This window comes from Oncorhynchus clarkii, unplaced genomic scaffold (assembly GCF_045791955.1).
Source record: "Oncorhynchus clarkii lewisi isolate Uvic-CL-2024 unplaced genomic scaffold, UVic_Ocla_1.0 unplaced_contig_4687_pilon_pilon, whole genome shotgun sequence".
In the NCBI taxonomy this organism is placed as follows: Eukaryota; Metazoa; Chordata; class Actinopteri; order Salmoniformes; family Salmonidae; genus Oncorhynchus; species Oncorhynchus clarkii.
The window spans coordinates 216,927-238,936 of record NW_027261111.1 but is presented as its reverse complement, the minus strand read 5'-3'; the positions used below and the strand labels follow the sequence as shown (position 1 = coordinate 238,936).

Genomic DNA, 22,010 nt, shown 5'->3' with positions numbered 1-22,010 from the left:
GAGTCCCTTTTTCTTGGGCGAAAGAGTCCCTTTGTCTTGGGCGAAAGAGTCCCTTTGTCTTGGGCGAGAGAGTCCCTTTGTCTTGGGCGAAAGAGTCTCTTTGTCTTGGGCGGGAGAGTCCCTTTGTCTTGGAAGAAAGAGTCCCTTTGTCTTGGGCGAAAGAGTCCCTTTGTCTTGGGCGAAATAGTCCCTTTGTCTTGGGCGAAAGAGTCCCTTTGTCTTGGGCGAAAGAGTCCCTTTGTCTTGGGCGAAAGAGTCCCTTTGTCTTGGGCGAGAGAGTCCCTTTGTCTTGGGCGAAAGAGTCCCTTTGTCTTGGGCGAAAGAGTCCCTTTGTCTTGGGCGAAAGAGTCCCTTTGTCTTGGGCGAGAGAGTCCCTTTGTCTTGGGCGAAAGAGTACCTTTGTCTTGGGCGAAAGAGTCCCTTTGTCTTGGAAGAAAGAGTCCCTTTGTCTTGGGCGAAAGAGTCCCTTTGTCTTGGGCGAAATAGTCCCTTTGTCTTGGGCGAAAGAGTCCCTTTGTCTTGGGCGAGAGAGTCCCTTTGTCTTGGGCGAAAGAGTCCCTTTGTCTTTGGCGAAAGAGTCCCTTTGTCTTGGAAGAAAGAGTCCCTTTGTCTTGGGCGAAAGAGTCCCTTTGTCTTGGGCGAAAGAGTCTCTTTGTCTTGGGCGAGAGAGTCCCTTTGTCTTGGGCGAAAGAGTCCCTTTGTCTTGGGCGAAAGAGTCCCTTTGTCTTGGGCTGGAGAGTCCCTTTGTCTTGGACGGGAGAGTCCCTTTGTCTTGGGCGAAAGAGTCCCTTTGTCTTGGGCGAAAGTGTCCCTTTGTCTTGGGTGAAAGAGTCCCTTTGTCTTGAGCGGGAGAGTCCCTTTGTCTTGGGCGAAAGAGTCACTTTGTCTTGGGCGAAATAGTCCCTTTGTCTTGGGCGAGAGAGTCCCTTTGTCTTGGGCAGGAGAGTCCCTTTGTCTTGGGCGGGTTAGTCCCTGTGTCTTGGGCGAAAGAGTCCCTTTGTCTTGGGCGGGAGAGTCGCTTTGTCTTGGGCGGGAGAGTCCCTTTGTCTTGGGCGAAAGAGTCCCTTTGTCTTGGAAGAAAGAGTCCCTTTGTCTTGGGCGAAAGAGTCCCTTTGTCTTGGGCGAAAGAGTCCCTTTGTCTAAGGCGAGAGAGTCCCTTTGTCTTGGGCGAAAGAGTCCCTTTGTCTTGGGCGAAAGAGTCCCTTTGTCTTGGGCGGGAGAGTCCCTTTGTCTTGAGCGGGAGAGTCCCTTTGTCTTGGGCGGGAGAGTCCCTTTGTCTTGGGCGGGAGAGTCCCTTTGTTTTGGGCGAAAGAGTCCCTTTGTCTTGGGCGAAAGAGTCCCTTTGTCTTGGGCGAGAGAGTCCCTTTGTCTTGGGCAGGAGAGTCCCTTTGTCTTGGACGGGAGAGTCCCTGTGTCTTGGGCGAAAGAGTCCCTTTGTCTTTGGCGGGAGAGTCGCTTTGTCTTGGGCGGGAGAGTCCCTTTGTCTTGGGCGAAAGAGTCCCTTTGTCTTGGGCGAAAGAGTCCCTTTGTCTTGGGCGAAAGAGTCCCTTTGTCTTGGGCGAAAGAGTCCCTTTGTCTTGGGCGAGAGAGTCCCTTTGTCTTGGGCGAAAGAGTCCCTTTGTCTTGGGCGAAAGAGTCCCTTTGTCTTGGGCGGGAGAGTCGCTTTGTCTTGGGCGGGAGAGTCCCTTTGTCTTGGGCGAAAGAGTCCCTTTGTCTTGGAAGAAAGAGTCCCTTTGTCTTGGGCGAAAGAGTCCCTTTGTCTTGGGCGAGAGAGTCCCTTTGTCTTGGGCGAAAGAGTCCCTTTGTCTTTGGCGAAAGAGTCCCTTTGTCTTGGGCGAAAGAGTGCCTTTGTCTTGGGCGAAAGAGTCCCTTTGTCTTGGGCGGGAGAGTCCCTTTGTCTTGGGCGAAAGAGTCCCTTTGTCTTGGGCGGGAGAGTCCCTTTGTCTTGGGCGAAAGAGTCCCTTTGTCTTGGGCGGGAGAGTCCCTTTGTCTTGGGCGGGAGAGTCCCTTTGTCTTGGGCGAACGAGTCCCTTTGTCTTGGGCGAAAGAGTCCCTTTTTCTTGGGCGAAAGAGTCCCTTTGTCTTGGGCGAAAGAGTCCCTTTGTCTTGGGCGAGAGAGTCCCTTTGTCTTGGGCGAAAGAGTCTCTTTGTCTTGGGCGGGAGAGTCCCTTTGTCTTGGAAGAAAGAGTCCCTTTGTCTTGGGCGAAAGAGTCCCTTTGTCTTGGGCGAAATAGTCCCTTTGTCTTGGGCGAAAGAGTCCCTTTGTCTTGGGCGAAAGAGTCCCTTTGTCTTGGGCGAAAGAGTCCCTTTGTCTTGGGCGAGAGAGTCCCTTTGTCTTGGGCGAAAGAGTCCCTTTGTCTTGGGCGAAAGAGTCCCTTTGTCTTGGGCGAAAGAGTCCCTTTGTCTTGGGCGAGAGAGTCCCTTTGTCTTGGGCGAAAGAGTACCTTTGTCTTGGGCGAAAGAGTCCCTTTGTCTTGGAAGAAAGAGTCCCTTTGTCTTGGGCGAAAGAGTCCCTTTGTCTTGGGCGAAATAGTCCCTTTGTCTTGGGCGAAAGAGTCCCTTTGTCTTGGGCGAGAGAGTCCCTTTGTCTTGGGCGAAAGAGTCCCTTTGTCTTTGGCGAAAGAGTCCCTTTGTCTTGGGCGAAAGAGTGCCTTTGTCTTGGGCGAAAGAGTCCCTTTGTCTTGGGCGGGAGAGTCCCTTTGTCTTGGGCGAAAGAGTCCCTTTGTCTTGGGCGGGAGAGTCCCTTTGTCTTGGGCGAAAGAGTCCCTTTGTCTTGGGCGGGAGAGTCCCTTTGTCTTGGGCGGGAGAGTCCCTTTGTCTTGGGCGAACGAGTCCCTTTGTCTTGGGCGAAAGAGTCCCTTTGTCTTGGGCGAAAGAGTCCCTTTGTCTTGGGCGAAAGAGTCCCTTTGTCTTGGGCGAGAGAGTCCCTTTGTCTTGGGCGAAAGAGTCCCTTTGTCTTGGGCGGGAGAGTCCCTTTGTCTTGGGCGGGAGAGTCCCTTTGTCTTGGGCGAAAGAGTCCCTTTGTCTTGGGCGAGAGAGTCCCTTTGTCTTGGGCGAAAGAGTCCCTTTGTCTTGGGCGAAAGAGTCCCTTTGTCTTGGGCGGGAGAGTCGCTTTGTCTTGGGCGGGAGAGTCCCTTTGTCTTGGGCGAAAGAGTCCCTTTGTCTTGGAAGAAAGAGTCCCTTTGTCTTGGGCGAAAGAGTCCCTTTGTCTTGGGCGAAATAGTCCCTTTGTCTTGGGCGAGAGAGTCCCTTTGTCTTGGGCGAAAGAGTCCCTTTGTCTTGGGCGAAACAGTCCCTTTGTCTTGGGCGAAAGAGTGCCTTTGTCTTGGGCGAAAGAGTCCCTTTGTCTTGGGCGGGAGAGTCCCTTTGTCTTGGGCGAAAGAGTCCCTTTGTCTTGGGCGGGAGAGTCCCTTTGTCTTGGTCGAAAGAGTCCCTTTGTCTTGGGCGGTTGAGTCCCTTTGTCTTGGGCGGGAGATTCCCTTTGTCTTGGGCGGGAGAGTCCCTTTGTCTTGGGCGAACGAGTCCCTTTGTCTTGGGCGAAAGAGTCCCTTTGTCTTGGGCGAAAGAGTCCCTTTGTCTTGGGCGAAAGAGTCCCTTTGTCTTGGGCGAGAGAGTCCCTTTGTCTTGGGCGAAAGAGTCCCTTTGTCTTGGGCAAAAGAGTCCCTTTGTCTTGGGCGAAAGAGTCCCTTTGTCTTGGGCGAAAGAGTCCCTTTGTCTTGGGCGAAAGAGTCCCTTTGTCTTTGGCGGGAGATTCCCTTTGTCTTGGGCGGGAGAGTCCCTTTGTCTTGAGCGGGAGAGTCCCTTTGTCTTGGGCGGGAGAGTCCCTTAGTCTTGGACGGGAGAGTCCCTTTGTCTTGGGCGAAAGAGTCCCTTTGTCTTGGGCGAAAGAGTCCCTTTGTCTTGGGCAAAAGAGTCCCTTTGTCTTGGGCGGGAGATTCCCTTTGTCTTGGGCGGGAGAGTCCCTTTGTCTTGAGCGGGAGAGTCACTTTGTCTTGGGCGGGAGATTCCCTTTGTCTTGGGCGGGAGAGTCCCTTTGTCTTGGGCGAAAGAGTCCCTTTGTCTTGGGCGGGAGAGTCCCTTTGTCTTGGGCGACAGAGTCCCTTTGTCTTGGAAGAAAGAGTCCCTTTGTCTTGGGCGAAAGAGTCCCTTTGTCTTGGGCGAAAGAGTCCCTTTGTCTTGGGCGAAAGTCCCTTTGTCTTGGGCGAAAGAGTCCCTTTGTCTTGGGAGAAAGAGTCCCTTTGTCTTGGGCGAAATAGTCCCTTTGTCTTGGGCGAAAGAGTCCCTTTGTCTTGGGTCGAAAGAGTCCCTTTGTCTTGGGCGAAAGAGTCCCTTTGTCTTGGGCGAAAGAGTCCCTTTGTCTTGGGCGGGAGATTCCCTTTGTCTTGGGCGGGAGAGTCCCTTTGTCTTGACCGGGAGAGTCCCTTTGTCTTGGGCGGGAGAGTCCCTTTGTCTTGGACGGGAGAGTCCCTTTGTCTTGGGCGAAAGAGTCCCTTTGTCTTGGGCGAAAGAGTCCCTTTGTCTTGGGCGAAAGAGTCCCTTTGTCTTGGGCAAAAGAGTACCTTTGTCTTGGGCGGGAGATTCCCTTTGTCTTGGGCGGGAGAGTCCCTTTTGCCTTTAGCGGGAGAGTCCCTTTGTCTTGGGCGGGAGATTCCCTTTGTCTTGGGCGAAAGAGTCCCTTTGTCTTGGAAGAAAGAGTCCCTTTGTCTTGGGCGAAAGAGTCCCTTTGTCTTGGGCGAAAGAGTCCCTTTGTCTTGGGCGGGAAAGTCCCTTTGTCTTGGGCGGGAGAGTCCCTTTGTCTTGGGCGAAGGAGTCCCTTTGTCTTGGGCGGGAGAGTCCCTTTGTCTTGGGCGGGAGAGTCCCTTTGTCTTGGGCAAAAGAGTCCCTTTGTCTTGGGCGAAAGAGTCCCTTTGTCTTGGGCGAAAGAGTCCCTTTGTCTTGGGCGGGAGATTCCCTTTGTCTTGGGCGGGAGAGTCCCTTTGTCTTGGGCGAAAGAGTCCCTTTGTCTTGGGCGGGAGAGTCCCTTTGTCTTGGGCGAAAGAGTCCCTTTGTCTTGGAAGAAAGAGTCCCTTTGTCTTGGGCGAAAGAGTCCCTTTGTCTTGGGTGAAAGAGTCCCTTTGTCTTGGGCAAAAGAGTCCCATTGTCTTGGGCGAGAGAGTCCCTTTGTCTTGGGCGGGAGAGTCCCTTTGTCTTGGGCGGGAGAGTCCCTTTGTCTTGGGCGAAGGAGTCCCTTTGTCTTGGGCGGGAGAGTCCCTTTGTCTTGGGCGGGAGAGTCCCTTTGTCTTGGGCAAAAGAGTCCCTTTGTCTTGGGCGAAAGAGTCCCTTTGTCTTGGGCGAAAGAGTCCCTTTGTCTTGGGCGGGAGATTCCCTTTGTCTTGGGCGGGAGAGTCCCTTTGTCTTGGGCGGGAGTTTCCCTTTGTCTTGGGCGGGAGAGTCCCTTTGTCTTGGGCGGGAGAGTCCCTTTGTCTTGGGCGAAAGAGTCCCTTTGTCTTGGGCGGGAGAGTCCCTTTGTCTTGGGCGAAAGAGTCCCTTTGTCTTGGAAGAAAGAGTCCCTTTGTCTTGGGCGAAAGAGTCCCTTTGTCTTGGGCGAAAGAGTCCCTTTGTCTTGGGCGAAAGAGTCCCTTTTTCTTGGGCGGGAAAGTCCCTTTGTCCTGGGCGAAAGAGTCCCTTTGTCTTGGGCGGGAGAGTCCCTTTGTCTTGGGCGGGAAAGTCCCTTTGTCTTTGGCGAAAATGTCCCTTTGTCTTGGGCGAGAAAGTCCCTTTGTCTTGGCGGGAGATTCTCTTTGTGACACTCTCTCTCTCTTCATGTGGCAAGGGAGAAGAGGGCCTCTGCCAGGAATTTATGACACTGTTGTAAAGTCATAAAACTGGTGAGTTCACATCTCTGCTAGAGAGGGCTAGTGTCATGACACAGTTAAGGGCTGTTAAGCTAAAACCAGGACTTGAATTGAGGTGGTATGAGAGGGTATGCCATGGGCCTACCTTTTATTAAAGAAAATTGAGAAAGAAAACCACAGGCCTAACCATTGTTAGCTTAAGATTTTTCAGAAAATAAAACAGATCCAATTACATAAAGTGATTTATAACAGCGCGTTAGTCCACAATGCTTTATGCTAGAAACAAAGTCATGGGAATGACGTGACTCCGATGCATGTGGGGATATCAGTGTTTAGTTTCAGAGACATTCAGAGGCTGAGCTACAACCTTCTATAGCCGAGGAGACAAAACATTCACTTTGCTTGGAAACTAATCTAATTCTGTCACTATCAATTGACTAAGCTGTTCACTTTCTGTGACAGCTTTCAGGGAAACAGTTATGACTTCTCTTGTTGGGTTAAGCTTCTGAAGATGAGTAGCCAGCATTTAAAGCTTACATTTGTCTGCGTCTGTAGGCCTACTGTCTGGGTGTAGAAAGGTAGGCCTAACTTTTGAAAGTACCAAGCTCAAATTCCTAAGATTTAATTATTTGCGAACGGGGACAGTTTCGTTGCAAACAAGCACACTGATTTGGCATTGGAGAAATGTGATAAGATGAACACATAGACCTATCTCTCTGTCCATTCTTAGCCTGTAGTTTTGGTCATTGGTGTGGAAATAAAAAAAGATTCTGCTAATATAGGCCGTCATTGTAAATAAGAATTTGTTCTTATTAACTAACTTGTCTAGTTAAATAAAGGTTAAATAAATAAATTAAATAAAAAACATTATATGTAAAATGACGTAAAATTACTTGAAATGTTTTCTAAAAGGCATCTCTTTCTCTGACCTGCAAATGCGATGATAGATTCATGCAATGATTTTATTACAAAGGAAATGTTTCCACCTTTACTCTTGTCCACGTTGGTCTGTGAACCCATAACCTTCTGGCTAGCAGCCCTATCTAACAAAATGCCTGCATTGCCATGTAATGGTTACAGGACAAATATCAGTTTCCAAAACTGCAAATCTATCTAAGGCTCTGTTCTGTCCAGGGAGTGAGGGTAAACTGCATATCTAAGGCTCTGGTCTGTCCAGGGAGTGAGGGTAAACTGCATATCTAAGACTCTGTTCTGTCCAGGGAGTGAAGGTAAACTGCATATCTAAGACTCTGTTCTGTCCAGGGAGTGAGGGTAAACTGCAGATCTAAGGCTCTGGTCTGTCCAGGGAGTGAGGGCAACAAGAATATAAACCCAACACGCAACAAGATTATAAACCCAACACGCAACAAGATTATAGACCCAACACGCAACAAGATTATAAACCCAACACGCAACAAGATTATAAACCCAACACGCAACAAGATTATAAACCCAACACGCAACAAGATTATAGACCCAACACGCAACAAGATTATAAACCCAACACGCAACAAGATTATAAACCCAACACGCAACAAGATTATAAACCCAACACGCAACAAGATTATAGACCCAACACGCAACAAGATTATAAACCCAACACGCAACAAGATTATAAACCCAACACGCAACAAGATTATAAACCCAACACGCAACAAGATTATAAACCCAACACGCAACAAGAATATAAACCCAACACGCAACAAGAATATAAACCCAACACGCAACAATAATATAAACCCAACACGCAACAAGATTTGACTGAGTTATAGTTCATATGAGGAAATCAGTAAATTTCAATAAACTCATTAGGCCCTAATCTATGGGTTTCACATGACTAGGCATGGGTGCTGCCATGGGCCAATCACAATGGGTTTTTCCAGTAGCTAGCTGCACCACTACCTGGTAAAACAGTAGTGTGTAGTTCCAGTAGTTAGCTACATGGTAAAACAGTAGTGTGTAGTTCCAGTAGTTAGCTACACCGCTACATGGTAAAACAGTAGTGTGTAGTTCCAGTAGTTAGCTACACCGCTACATGGTAAAACAGTAGTGTGTAGTTCCAGTAGTTAGCTACACCGCTACATGGTAAAACAGTAGTGTGTAGTTCCAGTAGTTAGCTACACCGCTACTTAGTAAAACAGTAGTGTGTAGTTCCAGTAGTTAGCTACACCGCTACATGGTAAAACAGTAGTGTGTAGTTCCAGTAGTTAGCTACACCGCTACTTAGTAAAACAGTAGTGTGTAGTTCCAGTAGTTAGCTACACCGCTACATGGTAAAACAGTAGTGTGTAGTTCCAGTAGCTAGCTACACCGCTACATGGTAAAACAGTAGTGTGTAGTTCCAGTAGTTAGCTACACCGCTACATGGTAAAACAGTAGTGTGTAGTTCCAGTAGCTAGCTACACCGCTACATGGTAAAAAGTAATTAACTACTGAAAACACTGCCAAGATTTGAATTTAGTTCAACTACCACCAAACTACAACAAAATGTAACTAAATTAATAGTTGAACTATATGTAGTTCACTACTCTCCAATACTGACATAGTCTCCTGTCTGTGTAGAGTCTATCCTACAGCGTATGGTGGAGACCCTGGACAGGTATGGTATTGACCCTAGAGAGCTGACCCCCCAGCAGCTCTACAGACTGGCTGTGGTGCTGCAGCTGATGCAGGCTGAGGACAAGGACAACATAGGTACTTACTTACAACACATTACACATTACATGAGTCGTTAAATAAATGATACAGATTTCCTTATTTTTTTTGCCTCCCAGTCTGTCCTTTTTATTGAATTTCCAGCAACCTGGTCTCAGAGCATTTTGTATTATTCTGTGCGTAAGTCACTCCGTTTAGTATGATACGTTACGTTTAATTTGGTATGTATTCATTTGTGAATGTCAATCGCACATTTCGTATAATTACAATTCATATTGTATGTAATGAATTTGCAAAATGTGCAATATGTTACGAATTTGGTAAATGTACAATATGTTATGAATTTACAAAATGCTACGAATTCTAGCTAGCTTGCTAACGTTAGCTAGGCTAGGGGTTCGGGTTAGGAGTTAGGGTTAAGGTTACAATTAAGCTTAGGAGTTAGGTTAAAGGTTTAAGGTTAGGAGAAGGGTTCGTTAACATGCTAAGTAGTTGCAAAGTAGCTAACAAGTTGCAAGTAGTTGAAAGTTGCTAATTCGCTAAAATGCTAAATGTGTAAGTGATGAGATTCAAACTCGCAACTTTTGGGTTGCTAGACATTCGCGTTACCCATCCACCCCGACCAACCACCCTCTAGTTGATTATGCCTCAAGTAACCATCTGTCTTGTGTAATCATACAAAAACGTAACATATCATACCAAATGGAGAGCCTTCGGATTTGCATACAGAATAATACAAAATGCTCTGAGACCAGGTTGGTATACATAATGACCTGTGAAGTGCTGTGCCCACGTACTACAGCACACTGTTACCCTTTTCATCTTGTTGGACCATCCTAATCTCACGAGCTGCCAGGATGGTATATCAGGGCAGTCCTTTTCAACACAGTTCGTGTAAACTATGGTGGGATGCCTCACAAGGCTAGCGCAGTACATCTTGGTTTGGCTCGATATGTGTGAAAAGGGGGTATATCTGTCTGCACACAGAAAGGCCCATAGTCATTTAATACCAATGAATAATGAATACATTACATGAGTCATTTCCTATACTCCATCTGCCTTGTTAAAAAAGGCCTTTAAATTGCTCCCTCTTGTTTTTCAGAGCCACTTACCGATGATCCAAAGAAGGTATGTTCAGATCAGACAGGAGTATACACGGTACATAAAGTACATCAAATGTCATGTGACGAAAACATGTTGTTTACTGTAACGTAATGACCGTATAACCATAATCTTCATGTGTGTCCTCCTCCTTCTTCTTCTCCTCCTCATCTTCATTCCTCCTTCGCCTCCTCCTGCTCCTCCTCCTCTGCCTCTTCCTCCTCTTCCTCCTCCATCTTCCCTCCACCTCCTCCTGCTCCTCCTCCTTCTTCTCCTCCTCATCTTCATCCTCCTTCCTCCTTCGCCTCCTCCTGCTCCTCTTCCTCTGCCTCTTCCTCCTCTTCCTCCTCCATCTTCCCTCCACCTCCTCCTGCTCCTCCTCCTCATCTTCCTCATCTTCATCTTCCTTCCTCCTTCGCTTCCTCCGCCTCCTCCTGCTCCACCTCCTCTGCCTCTTCCTCCTCCATCTTCCCTCCACCTCCTCCTGCTCCTCCTCCTCATCTTCCTCATCTTCATCTTCCTTCCTCCTTCGCCTCCTCCTCCTTCTCCTCCTCATCTTCCTCATCTTCATCTTCCTTCCTCCTTCGACCTCCTCCTGCTCCTCCTCCTCTGCCTCTTCCTCCTCCGTCTTCCCTCCACCTCCTCCTCCTATACACAGACTCAGCAGGTTCTTAAAAGCAGTGACACAGTGCCCGAAAAGGTAGAGAAAGCTCCCGTCCTTGTCCGCGGGCCCAAAGTGGTCCCTACCCTGGCCTCAGCTGCCACTAGTCCCCCCATCACGGCACCTCTAGAGGGCAGCGTGACGGCCAAGGACTCCTCCGTCTCTGTGGAGGATGTGAAAGAGAAGGTGAAAAGCTCCAATATCCCAGCTGCTGAGAGGGGAACAGCAGACAGGGAGAAGTATGGATACATCGTCACCAACCAGAGGTCTGTTCTGGTAACTGACTGTGTGAATATCTAGTTTAATAACCTCTCATAGTACATAATACAGGCTGGACTGGGTCATCCTGTTACAAATGGATATGACGTACGTTAAATGTATCTGTGCCTGAGTCCCTGAGTCATTAGCTCGTCAATGCCGGATGGCAAGGTCACATGCTGTGATGTTGAGTCTCGACTCAGGTCACATGCTGTGATGTTGAGTCTCTAAGGTCACATGCTGTGATGTTGAGTCTCTAAGGTCACATGCTGTGATGTTGAGTCTCTAAGGTCACATGCTGTGATGTTGAGTCTAGACTCAGGTCACATGCTGTGATGTTGAGTCTCTAGGGTTTTATGCTGTGATTTTGAGACTAGACTCTCAGGTCATATGCTGTGATGTTGAGTCTAGGCCCTAAGGTCACATGCTGTGATGTTGAGTCTAGGCCCTAAGGTCACATGCTGTGATGTTGAGTCTAGGACCTAAGGTCACATGCTGTGATGTTGAGTCTCTAAGGTCATATGCATGTTGATGAACGTGTTGATTCTGTGTTGTTGTTGGTGTTGTTATTGCTCTCCAGTCCTCTCAGTCTGTATAATGGGGTGAAACTACTGGGCGTACTTGCAGAGAGGATCCACCTGACTACCAGCAGCTTCATCAACATCAGGTAGTGCACTGTGTGTGTGTGTGGTGTGTGTGTGTGGTGTGTAAGCTAATCGACTCATTTTGTTCCTCCAGTGTGGTGGGCCCTGCCCTGACGTTCAGGATCAGGCAGAACCCTCAGAACATGAGTGCAGAGGATATGGCTGAGAAGGCTGGTGAGAACATCTCTCTCTCTCTCTCTCTCTCTCTCTCTCTCTCTCTGTCTCTATGTCTATCTCTCTCTCTATGTCTCTCTCTCTCTCTCTCTCTCTGTCTCTCTCTCTCTGTCTCTCTCTCTCTCTCTCTGTCTCTCTCTCTCTCTGTCTAACTCTCTCTGTCTATCTCTCTCTCTCTCTCTCTCTCTCTCTCTCTCTCTCTGTCACTCTCTCTCACTGTCTCTCTCTATGTCTCTCTCTCTCTCTGTCTCTCTCTCAATTCAATTCAATTCAATTCAAGGGCTTTATTGGCATGGGAAACGTGTTAACATTGCCAAAGCAAGTGAGGTAAATAATATACAAAAGTGAAATAAACATTAAAAATAACAGTAAACATTACACATACAGAAGTTTCAAAACAATAAAGACATTACAAGTGTCATATTATATATAAAATATATACAGTGTTATAACAATGTACAAATGGTTAAAGGACACAAGGGAAAATAAATAAGCATAAATATGGGTTGTATTTACAATGGTGTTTGTTCTTCACTGGTTGCCCTTTTCTTGTGGTAACAGGTCATAAATCTTGCTGCTGTGATGGCACACTGTGGAATTTCACCCAGTAGATATGAGAGTTTATCAAAATGGGATTTGTTTTCAAATTCTTTGTGGATCTGTGTGATCTGAGGGAAATATGTCTCTCTAATATGGTCATACATTGGGCAGGAGGTTAGGAAGTGCAGCTCAGTTTCCACCTCATTTTGTGGGCAGTGTGCACATAGCCTGTCTTCTCTTGAGAGCCAGGTCTGACTACGGTGGCCTTTCTCAATAGCAAGGTTATGCTCACTGAGTCTGTACATAGCCTGTCTTCTCTTGAGAGCCATGTCTGCCTACGGCGGCCTTTCTCAATAGCAAGGCTATGCTCTCTGAGTCTGTACATAGCCTGTCTTCTCTTGAGAGCCATGTCTGACTACGGTGGCCTTTCTCAATAGCAAGGCTATGCTCACTGAGTCTGTACATAGCCTGTCTTCTCTTGAGAGCCATGTCTGACTACGGTGGCCTTTCTCAATAGCAAGGCTATGCTCACTGAGTCTGTACATAGCCTGTCTTCTCTTGAGAGCCATGTCTGACTACGGTGGCCTTTCTCAATAGCAAGGCTATGCTCACTGAGTCTGTACATAGTCAAATCTGTACGAGTCTGCTGTTAATGATAATGCAGAGGATTTTCCCAAGGTTGCTGTTGACTCATATCCCATGGTATTTATTGGGGTAAAATTTGTCTCCACTTTTGTAGATTGGGGTGATCAGTCCTTCGTTCCAAATAAAAGATGCCAGAGCTGAGGATGATGTTAAAAAGTTTAAGTTTAGCCAATTGGAATTTGTGGTCTGTATATTTTATTTCATTTAGGATACCATCAACACCACAGGACATTTTGGGTTGGAGGGTTTGTATTTTGTCCTGTAGTTCATTCAATGTAATTGGATAATCCAGTGGGTTCTGGTAGTCTTTAATAGTAATTCTAAGATTTGTATTTGAATCTCTCTCTCTCGTTCTCTCTTTCTCTCTTTCTGTCTCGTGCTCTCTCTCTCGTTCTCTCTCTCATTCTCTCGTTCTCTCTCTCGTTCTCTCGTTCTCTCTCTCGTTCTCTCTCCCGTTCTCTCGTTCTCTCTCTCGTTCTCTCGTTCTCTCTCTCGTTCTCTCTCGTTCTCTCGTTCTCTCTCGTTCTCCCACGCTCCCGAACTGTCTGTCTTTATCTCTCGCTCTGTCTGTCTCCCTCCTTTCTGTCTGTCTTCATCTCCCTGTCTTTCTCTCTCTCTCGTTCTCTCTCACGCTCTCAATCTGTCTGTCTTTCTCTCTGTCTCTCCTTTCTCTGTCTTTCTCTCTCTCTCTCTGTCTCTTGCTCTCTCTGTCTTTCTCTCTCTCGTTCTCTCTCTCTCTTGTTCTCTATCGTTCTCTCTCTCGTTCTCTCATGCTCTCAATCTGTCTGTCTTTCTCTATCTATCTATCTCTCTCTATCTCTCTCCTTTCTCTCCTTTCTCTGTCTTTGTCTGTCTCTCTCTCCTTTCTCTGTCATCCATATTAACACTGTATCCCAGCACAGGCCTCTCTGGCAGATTAAAGCTCTGTAAAAGAGGGAAAGAAAGACAGAACCATTCTCTCTCAGCGGTCAGAACCTGTTGTTCTCAGAGACGCAGTCTGATGGGTGTCCATCTATTAATTGACTCTGGTGAACTTTTAGTCCAAAATACTTCTCATAGGACCAATCCTTTATCTATATAATGTCCCTAAGCCTACCAGAGATATTCTTATTGTGTTCTGTCGTCTGACTGTGGCTATACTTCAGCTGAATGTAAAGGTTGGGTCTCTGGCCGGGTTGAAGGATATGAGTATCTAACTGTACATTTCCATGATTCCAGGGATGAACCCACAATCCCTTTCACTCTGACCCTCCGTAGGGGTTAAAACTAAAACAGGGAACAGTGTACCATTTGAGGTATAGACAGAATAGTCTGTTAAAAATTGTGAATAACGACTGTTTTGGTTTGTTGTGTGTTTTTGTCTCTGTCAGCGTCTCAGAAGTCTTTTCTGGAATCTGAGACAGGGTTGAAGATACTGCAGACTGGTGTGGGAGAGGTACAGTACAACTTCCTTCTGCCCTTCTTCATGTCATCAACCCTCTCTAGAGGGGGAACACTTAGACGAGGGTGACGCTCTCTGCCTTTATGCCTTCTCTCTCTCTCTCTCTCTCTCTCTCTCTCTGTCTCTCTCTCAATTCAATTTCAATTCAAGGGCTTTATTGGCATGGGAAACATGTGTTAACATTGCCAAAGCAAGTGAGGTAGATAATATATAAAGTGAATATTCTCTCTCTCCCTCCCTCCATGTGTTTGTAACGCTGCTAGGAGATGAGTAATACAGTAGAATGATACAGGACAACCTTGCTAAATGTCTATGTATTCCCCCACTCCTCTCTCTCTTCCCCACTCGTCTCTCTCCTCTCTCTTCCCCCACTCCTCACTCCTCTCTCTTCCCCCTCTCCTCTCTCTTCCCCCTCTCCTCTCTCTTCCACCTCTCCTCTCTCTTCCACCTCTCCTCTCTCTCCTCTCTCTTCCCCCTCTCCTCTCTCTTCCAACACTCCTCTCTCTCCTCTCTCTTCCCCCTCTCCTCTCTCTCCTCTCTCTTCCCCCTCTCCTCTCTCTTCCCCCTCTCCTCTCTCTTCCCCCTCTCCTCTCTCTCCTCTCTCTTCCCACACTCCTCTCTCTTCCCCCTCTCCTCTCTCTTCCCCACTCATCTCTCTCCTCTCTCTTCCCCCTCTCCTCTCTCTTCCCCCTCTCCTCTCTCTCCTCTCTCTTCCCCTCTCCTCTCTCTCCTCTCTCTTCCCCCACTCCTCTCTCTCTTCCCCCACTCCTCTCTCTCTTCCCCTACTCCTCTCTCTTCCCCCGTCTACTCTCTCTTCCCCCTCTCCTCTCTATTCCCCCTCTCCTCTCTCTCCTCTCTCTTCCCCCACTCCTCTCTCTCCTCTCTCTTCTCCCCCTCTAAGGTTTACAGTTAGAGTTAGAGTTACGATAAGGTTTACAGTTACGGTAATGTTTATGGTTAGAGTTACGGTAAGGTTTACGGTTAGAGATATGGTAAGGTTTACGGTTAGAGATATGGTAAGGTTTACGGTTAGAGTTACGGTAAGGTTTACGGTTAGAGATATGGTAAGGTTTACGGTTAGAGATATGGTAAGGTTTACGGTTAGAGTTACGGTAAGGTTTACGGTTAGAGATATGGTAAGGTTTACGGTTAGAGATATGGTAAGGTTTACGGTTAGAGTTACGGTAAGGTTTACGGTTAAGGTTACGGTAAGGTGTACAGTTAGGGTTACGGTGAGGTTAGAGTTACGGTAAGGTTTACGTTTAGAGTTACGGTAAGGTTTACGGTTAGAGATATGGTAAGGTTTACGGTTAGAGATATGGTAAGGTTTACGGTTAGAGATATGGTAAGCTTTACGGTTAGAGTTACGGTAAGGGTTACGGTTACGGTTACAGTAAGGTTAGGGGTTAAGGTATCAGACCTCAGGATAAGACCCAGATGTAGACCGTTTGAAATAATAAATGTTTATTTATGAAACAGGGGGCAGGCAAACGACAGGTCAAAGGCAGGCAGAGGTCAGTAATCCAGGGCAAAGTCTGTAAGGTACAGAACGGCAGGCAGGCTCAGGGTCAGGTAGGCAGAATGATCAACAACCGGGAAAACTAGAAAACAGGAAACAGGAGTACAGTCAAAACAAAAACGCTGGCAACAGACAAACAGAGAACACGGGTATAAATACACTGGGGATAATGAGGAAGACGGGCGACACCTGGAGGGGGGTGGAGACGAGCACAAAGACAAGTGAAACAGATCAGGGTGTGACATAAGGTAAGAGTAGGGTTAGGGTAGGGATGTCTTAAGGACCCTGGATAGCACTGGCACTGAGTCATTTGTTCTCATGTGTTTTCATCCCTTCACATACAGTGCATTCGGAAAGTATTCAGACCCCTTGACTTTTTCCACATTTTGTTACGTTACAGCCTCATTCTAAAATGGGTTAAATAAATGTTTTTCCCTCATCAATCTACACACAATACCCCATAATGACAAAGCAAAAACTGTTTTTTAGAAATGTTTGCACAAATAAAAAACTTGAAAATTGATCACCTTTGAGATGTTTCTACAACTTGATTCTACCTGTGGTAAATTCAATTGATAGTTGGATGCGCTGGTCAAAATTGACACACAAAAATATGCTTTTTTACAAAAATAAGACAATGTAAAAGGTGACATGGTTGGCAGCCCCATGGGCCTGTTAAGATTTATGATTTTTACTCAATTTCTCTGTCATACTAACCTATAACGAGCCTTTGGTTGATCAATGGGCAACGCCCAGGCACCTATCAAGAGGCCTTGGCTAACCCCAGCTCTTTTCCTAACCTTAACCTAATTCTCCTAACCTGCAATGAAATTTTAAGAAAAATAAGTGTTAAGTAAATAAAAAAATAGAAAATAAAAGTAACAAATAAATAAAAACAGCAGCAGTAAAATAACAATACAGGTATATATACAGGGTGTTATGGTACAGAGTCAATGTGGAGGCTATACACAGGGTGTTACGGTACAGAGTCAATGTGGAGGCTATACACAGGGTGTTACGGTACAGGGTCAATGTGGAGGCTATATACAGGGTGTTACGGTACAGAGTCAATGTGGAGGCTATATACAGGGTGTTACGGTACAGAGTCAATGTGGAGGCTATATACAGGGTGTTACGGTACAGAGTCTATGTGGAGGCTATATACAGGGTGTTACGGTACAGAGTCAATGTGGAGGCTATATACAGGGTGTTACGGTACAGAGTCTATGTGGAGGCTAAATACAGGGTATTACGGTACAGAGTCAATGTGGAGGCTATATACAGGGTGTTACGGTACAGAGTCAATGTGGAGGATATATACAGGGTATTACGGTACAGAGTCAATGTGGAGGATATATACAGGGTATTACGGTACAGAGTCTATGTGGAGGCTATATACAGGGGGTACAAGTACAGAGTCATTGTGGAGGCTATATACAGGGTATTACGGTACAGAGTCTATGTGGAGGCTATATACAGGGTATTACGGTACAAAGTCTATGTGGAGGCTATATACAGGGTATTACGGTACAGAGTCAATGTGGAGGCTATATACAGGGTGTTACGGTACAGAGTCAATGTGGAGGCTATATACAGGGTATTACGTTACAGAGTCAATGTGGAGGCTATATACAGGGTGTTACGGTACAGAGTCAATGTGGAGGCTATATACAGGGTGTTACGGTACAGAGTCAATGTGGAGGCTATATACAGGGTGTTACGGTACAGAGTCAATGTGGAGGCTATATACAGGGTGTTACGGTACAGAGTCAATGTGGAGGCTATATACAGGGTGTTACGGTACAGAGTCAATGTGGAGGCTATATACAGGGTGTTACGGTACAGAGTCAATGTGGAGGCTAAATACAGGGTGTTACGGTACAGAGTCAATGTGGAGGCTATATACAGGGGGTACCGGTACAGAGTCAATGTGGAGGCTATATACAGGGTGTTACAGTACAGAGTCAATGTGGAGACTATATACAGGGTGTTACGGTACAGAGTCAATGTGGTGGCTACATACAGGGTGTTACGGTACAGGGCACAGGTTAGTCAAAGAAATTGAGGTAATATGTACATATAGGTAGAAAGAGCCCATTCTACATTATCACCTCACTCAAAACCTCCTATTTTGGGGGTGTGTGGTTAAAACCATGATTTGGTCAAACAGTAAAGAGCATTATCTACCGTCATTATTCCTGTAATGAACGTGTCTTGCTGCCAGACAATAACCCCAAGCACACATCAAAATCCACAAAGAAATGGTTAATTGACCACAAAAATGAACATTTTGCAATGGCCATCTCAGTCTCCGGACTTCAACCCCATTGAAAACCTGTGGTTGGAATTGAAAGAGGACAGTCCATAATTACTGATGAAGAATATCAAGGATCTGGACGGATTCTGTATGGTGGAATGGTCTAAGATCCCTGTCGTAAAATAAAAGGTGAAGAAAAGTTTGAAGAATTTTTTTTTTTTAGTAAATCTATAAATAAAGCCATGGATGCCTGTACCTTGTGTAAAAATATTACTTAGCTTGTCCACTATAACAGGTTCAAGCGTAACCAGATTAACTTTCTTTGAAGATGAAAACTGCTTTCAACGCACACACAAACCCCGTGTCCCAGTCGCTAGACTAGTGACTTCAGCCGCCATCTAGTGGAAATTAATGGTAACTAGAGCTTCAGCCGCCATCTAGTGGAAATTAATGGTAACTAGAGCTTTGGCTGCCATCTAGTGGAAATGAATGGTAACTACACTAGTTAGTTGGCCGGTGTCAAAGTAGACTTTAATAATATATGCCATTCAGCAGACACCTTTATCCAAAGCAAACTGGGTACATGGTAGTGGAAACAGACCATAGAAACAGGATTACAATGTTGATATCATGGATGGTCAGTCCTTGTATCTATAGCTCTGTCTATTAATCTGAGAGTGGTTACATTTCTCCAGGCCAGGCATCAATCAGCTTTTTACCCAAAGAGGAGCAGGGAGACACTGTTTCTACTGCTGATTGACACTTTAAGAAATTAAAATGCAGATTAAATACACAACAAAAATTGTTACAGATACTATATAAATGTCCCATCACTCAGACAGTCAGTGAATAGACAACATCCAGCACAGCAAACAATCAATCAATCAATCAAATATATTTTACAAAAAGCCCTTTTTACATCAGAAATAATAACCACCGTGATTATAGAAGGTGCAACAGTTCAACACCTCAGGAGCAAATGTCAGTTGGCTTTTCATAGCTGATCATACGTATGTTGAGAGAGAGAGAGTCGAAACATTCATATGTTGAGAGAGAGAGAGTCGAAACATTAATATGTTGAGAGAGAGAAAGAGTCGAAACATTCATATGTTGAGAGAGAGAGAGTCGAAACATTCATATGTTGAGAGAGAGAGTCGAAACATTCATGTGTTGAGAGAGAGAGAGTCTAAACATTCATATGTTGAGAGAGAGAGAGTTGAAACATTCGTATGTTGAGAGAGAGAGAGTCAAAACATTCGTATGTTGAGAGAGAGAGAGAGAGTCGAAACATTCGTATGTTGAGAGAGAGAGAGTCAAAACATTCGTATGTTGAGAGAGAGAGAGAGAGTCGAAACATTCGTATGTTGAGAGAGAGAGAGTCAAAACATTCGTATGTTGAGAGAGAGAGAGAGTTGAAACATTCGTATGTTGAGAGAGAGAGAGTCAAAACATTCGTATGTTGAGAGAGAGAGAGAGAGAGTCGAAACATTCGTATGTTGAGAGAGAGAGAGTCGAAACATTAATATGTTGAGAGAGAGAGTCGAAACATTAATATGTTGAGAGAGAGAGAGTCGAAACATTCATGTGTTGAGAGAGAGAGAGAGTCGAATACAGCCAGCAGGTATCACATTCGTTGAAACGAGTCAAAAATAAATCTGCGGAAAAACAATTCTACTTCGATTCCCTTTGTGGATGGGGTGTATCTTTTGAATTCACTGCTGAATGGCCTGCTCCTATTCCGTTTTTCGTGAACACCATCCCGCTCACCCAAAGTGATCGATAGTATATCTTGGCTCACACTGTGATGGTGATTCTGAGCGCTGAGGTTCATACAGCGAGTTCTGGTCTTCACTGTTCTCACTCTCCGTCAGCTCCATCTGTTGTGTAGTTCAAATCAAATGTATTTATAAAGCCCTTCTTACATCAGCTGATGTCACAAAGTGCTGTACAGAAACCCAGCCTAAAACCCCCAAACAGCAAGCAATGCAGGTGTAGAAGCACGGTGGCTAGGAAAAACTCCCTAGAAAGGCAAAAACGTAGGAAGAAACCTAGAGAGGAACCAGGCTATGTGGGGTGGCCAGTCCTCTTCTGGCTGTGCTGTGTGGAGATTATAACAGAACATGGCCAAGATGTTCAAATGTTCATAAATGACCAGCAGGGTCAAATAATAATAATCACAGTGGTTGTAGAGGGTGCAACAAGTCAGCACCTCAGGAGTAACTGTCAGTTGGCTTTTCATAGCCGATCATTCAGAGTATCTCTACCACTCCTGCTGTCTGTAGAGAGTTGAAAACAACAGGTCTGGGACAAGTAGCACATCCGGTGAACAGGTCAGGGTTCCACAGCCGCAGGCAGAACAGTTGAAACTGGAGCAGCAGCACGACCAGGTGGACTGGGGACAGCAAGGAGTCATCATGCCAGGTAGTTCTAATTCATCTAGCCTGGTGCTATACAGTTCATGTTTGAATTACTACTTGTTGTTGCCATCTTCGTTGTCCGCCCCTAACCTCACTGTCTTCGATAACACAGACAATTTGTTGATTCCTGCCAGTGACACACTGGCGTCAGTCGTTACTATGGCAATTTGAGATGGAGCTGACCATAGCTCAAATTAACATAGTTGACGATAAAAAATACTAAATATAGAGATGTTTTTGTGTTAAATACACATGTTTAGTATTAGTGGATTGAATACATCTCTTTGTTTAGATTTACTTCCTAAAGTGTTTCCATTCCCCTTTAAGAGTTGATAGTGTTTCCATTCCCCTTTAAGAGTTGATAGTGTTTCCATTCCCCTTTAAGAGATGATAGTGTTTCCATTCCCCTTTAAGAGTTGATAGTGTTTCCATTCCCCTTTAAGAGTTGATAGTGTTTTCATTCCCCTTTAAGAGTTGATAGTGTTTCCATTCCCCTTTAAGAGATGATAGTGTTTCCATTCCCCTTTAAGAGTTGATAGTGTTTCCATTCCCCTTTAAGAGTTGATAGTGTTTCCATTCCCCTTTAAGAGATGATAGTGTTTCCATTCCCCTTTAAGAGTTGATAGTGTTTCCATTCCCCTTTAAGAGTTGATAGTGTTTCCATTCCCCTTTAAGAGATGATAGTGTTTTCATTCCCCTTTAAGAGATGATAGTGTTTCCATTCCCCTTTAAGAGTTGATAGTGTTTTCATTCCCCTTTAAGAGATGATAGTGTTTCCATTCCCCTTTAAGAGATGATAGTGTTTCCATTCCCCTTTAAGAGATGATAGTGTTTCCATTCCCCTTTAAGAGATGATAGTGTTTCCCTTTAAGAGATGATAGTGTTTCCATTCCCCTTTAAGAGATGTTAGTGTTTCCCTTTAAGAGAAGAAAGTGTTTCCCTTTAAGAGATGATAGTGTTTCCCTTTAAGAGTTGATAGTGTTTCCATTCCCCTTTAAGAGATGATAGTGTTTCCATTCCCCTTTAAGAGATGATAGTGTTTCCATTCCCCTTTAAGAGTTGATAGTGTTTCCATTCCCCTTTAAGAGATTATAGTGTTTCCATTCCCCTTTAAGAGTTGATAGTGTTTTCATGCCCCTTTAAGAGATGATAGTGTTTCCATTCCCCTTTAAGAGATGATAGTGTTTCCATTCCCCTTTAAGAGATGATAGTGTTTTCATGCCCCTTTAAGAGATGATAGTGTTTCCATTCCCCTTTAAGAGATGATAGTGTTTCCATTCCCCTTTAAGAGATGATAGTGTTTCCATTCCCCTTTAAGAGATGATAGTGTTTCCATTCCCCTTTAAGAGTTGATAGTGTTTTCATTCCCCTTTAAGAGTTGATAGTGTTTTCATTCCCCTTTAAGAGATGATAGTGTTTCCATTCCCCTTTAAGAGATGATAGTGTTTCCATTCCCCTTTAAGAGATGATAGTGTTTCCCTTTAAGAGATGATAGTGTTTCCCTTTAAGAGATGATAGTGTTTCCCTTTAAGAGATGATAGTGTTTCCATTCCCCTTTAAGAGATGATAGTGTTTCCCTTTAAGAGTTGACGGTGTGCTCAGTGATGTGGGCTGGTGTGGATAAAATGCCAGGGCCAAATTCTTGTCCCAGTCTGCCCCTGCTGCTGTTCTGTTCGCTCCCACAGACTGCCTATCCTATCCAAGACATCAAACCCGACCCGCCCCCACCTCCGTTACTCTCCCCATCCCAAAAAGCAACATGTGGAGCTGTGCCTTTTGAAGTGACACAAGTGGCGGCGTCGGTTGAATGGAGTTTGAAGGAGAGCTAGAGGCCGGGAGAGCGCAGAGAGAGAGAGAGAGGGAG

The 22,010-nt window shown here is 45.6% G+C and overlaps 1 protein-coding gene across 1 annotated transcript in view; it reads left to right on the top strand.

Moving 5' to 3' along the window:
* Positions 1-22,010, top strand: part of LOC139404890 (receptor-type tyrosine-protein phosphatase-like N) — a 138,423-nt gene that overhangs the window by 95,579 nt on the left and 20,834 nt on the right. The window contains exons 7-12 of the mRNA XM_071147426.1: positions 8,397-8,528; positions 9,592-9,617; positions 10,249-10,517; positions 11,090-11,176; positions 11,248-11,327; positions 13,883-13,947. Of these exons, the coding sequence (XP_071003527.1) occupies positions 8,397-8,528; positions 9,592-9,617; positions 10,249-10,517; positions 11,090-11,176; positions 11,248-11,327; positions 13,883-13,947 (659 nt within the window). The remainder of the gene's footprint in view (positions 1-8,396; positions 8,529-9,591; positions 9,618-10,248; positions 10,518-11,089; positions 11,177-11,247; positions 11,328-13,882; positions 13,948-22,010) is intronic.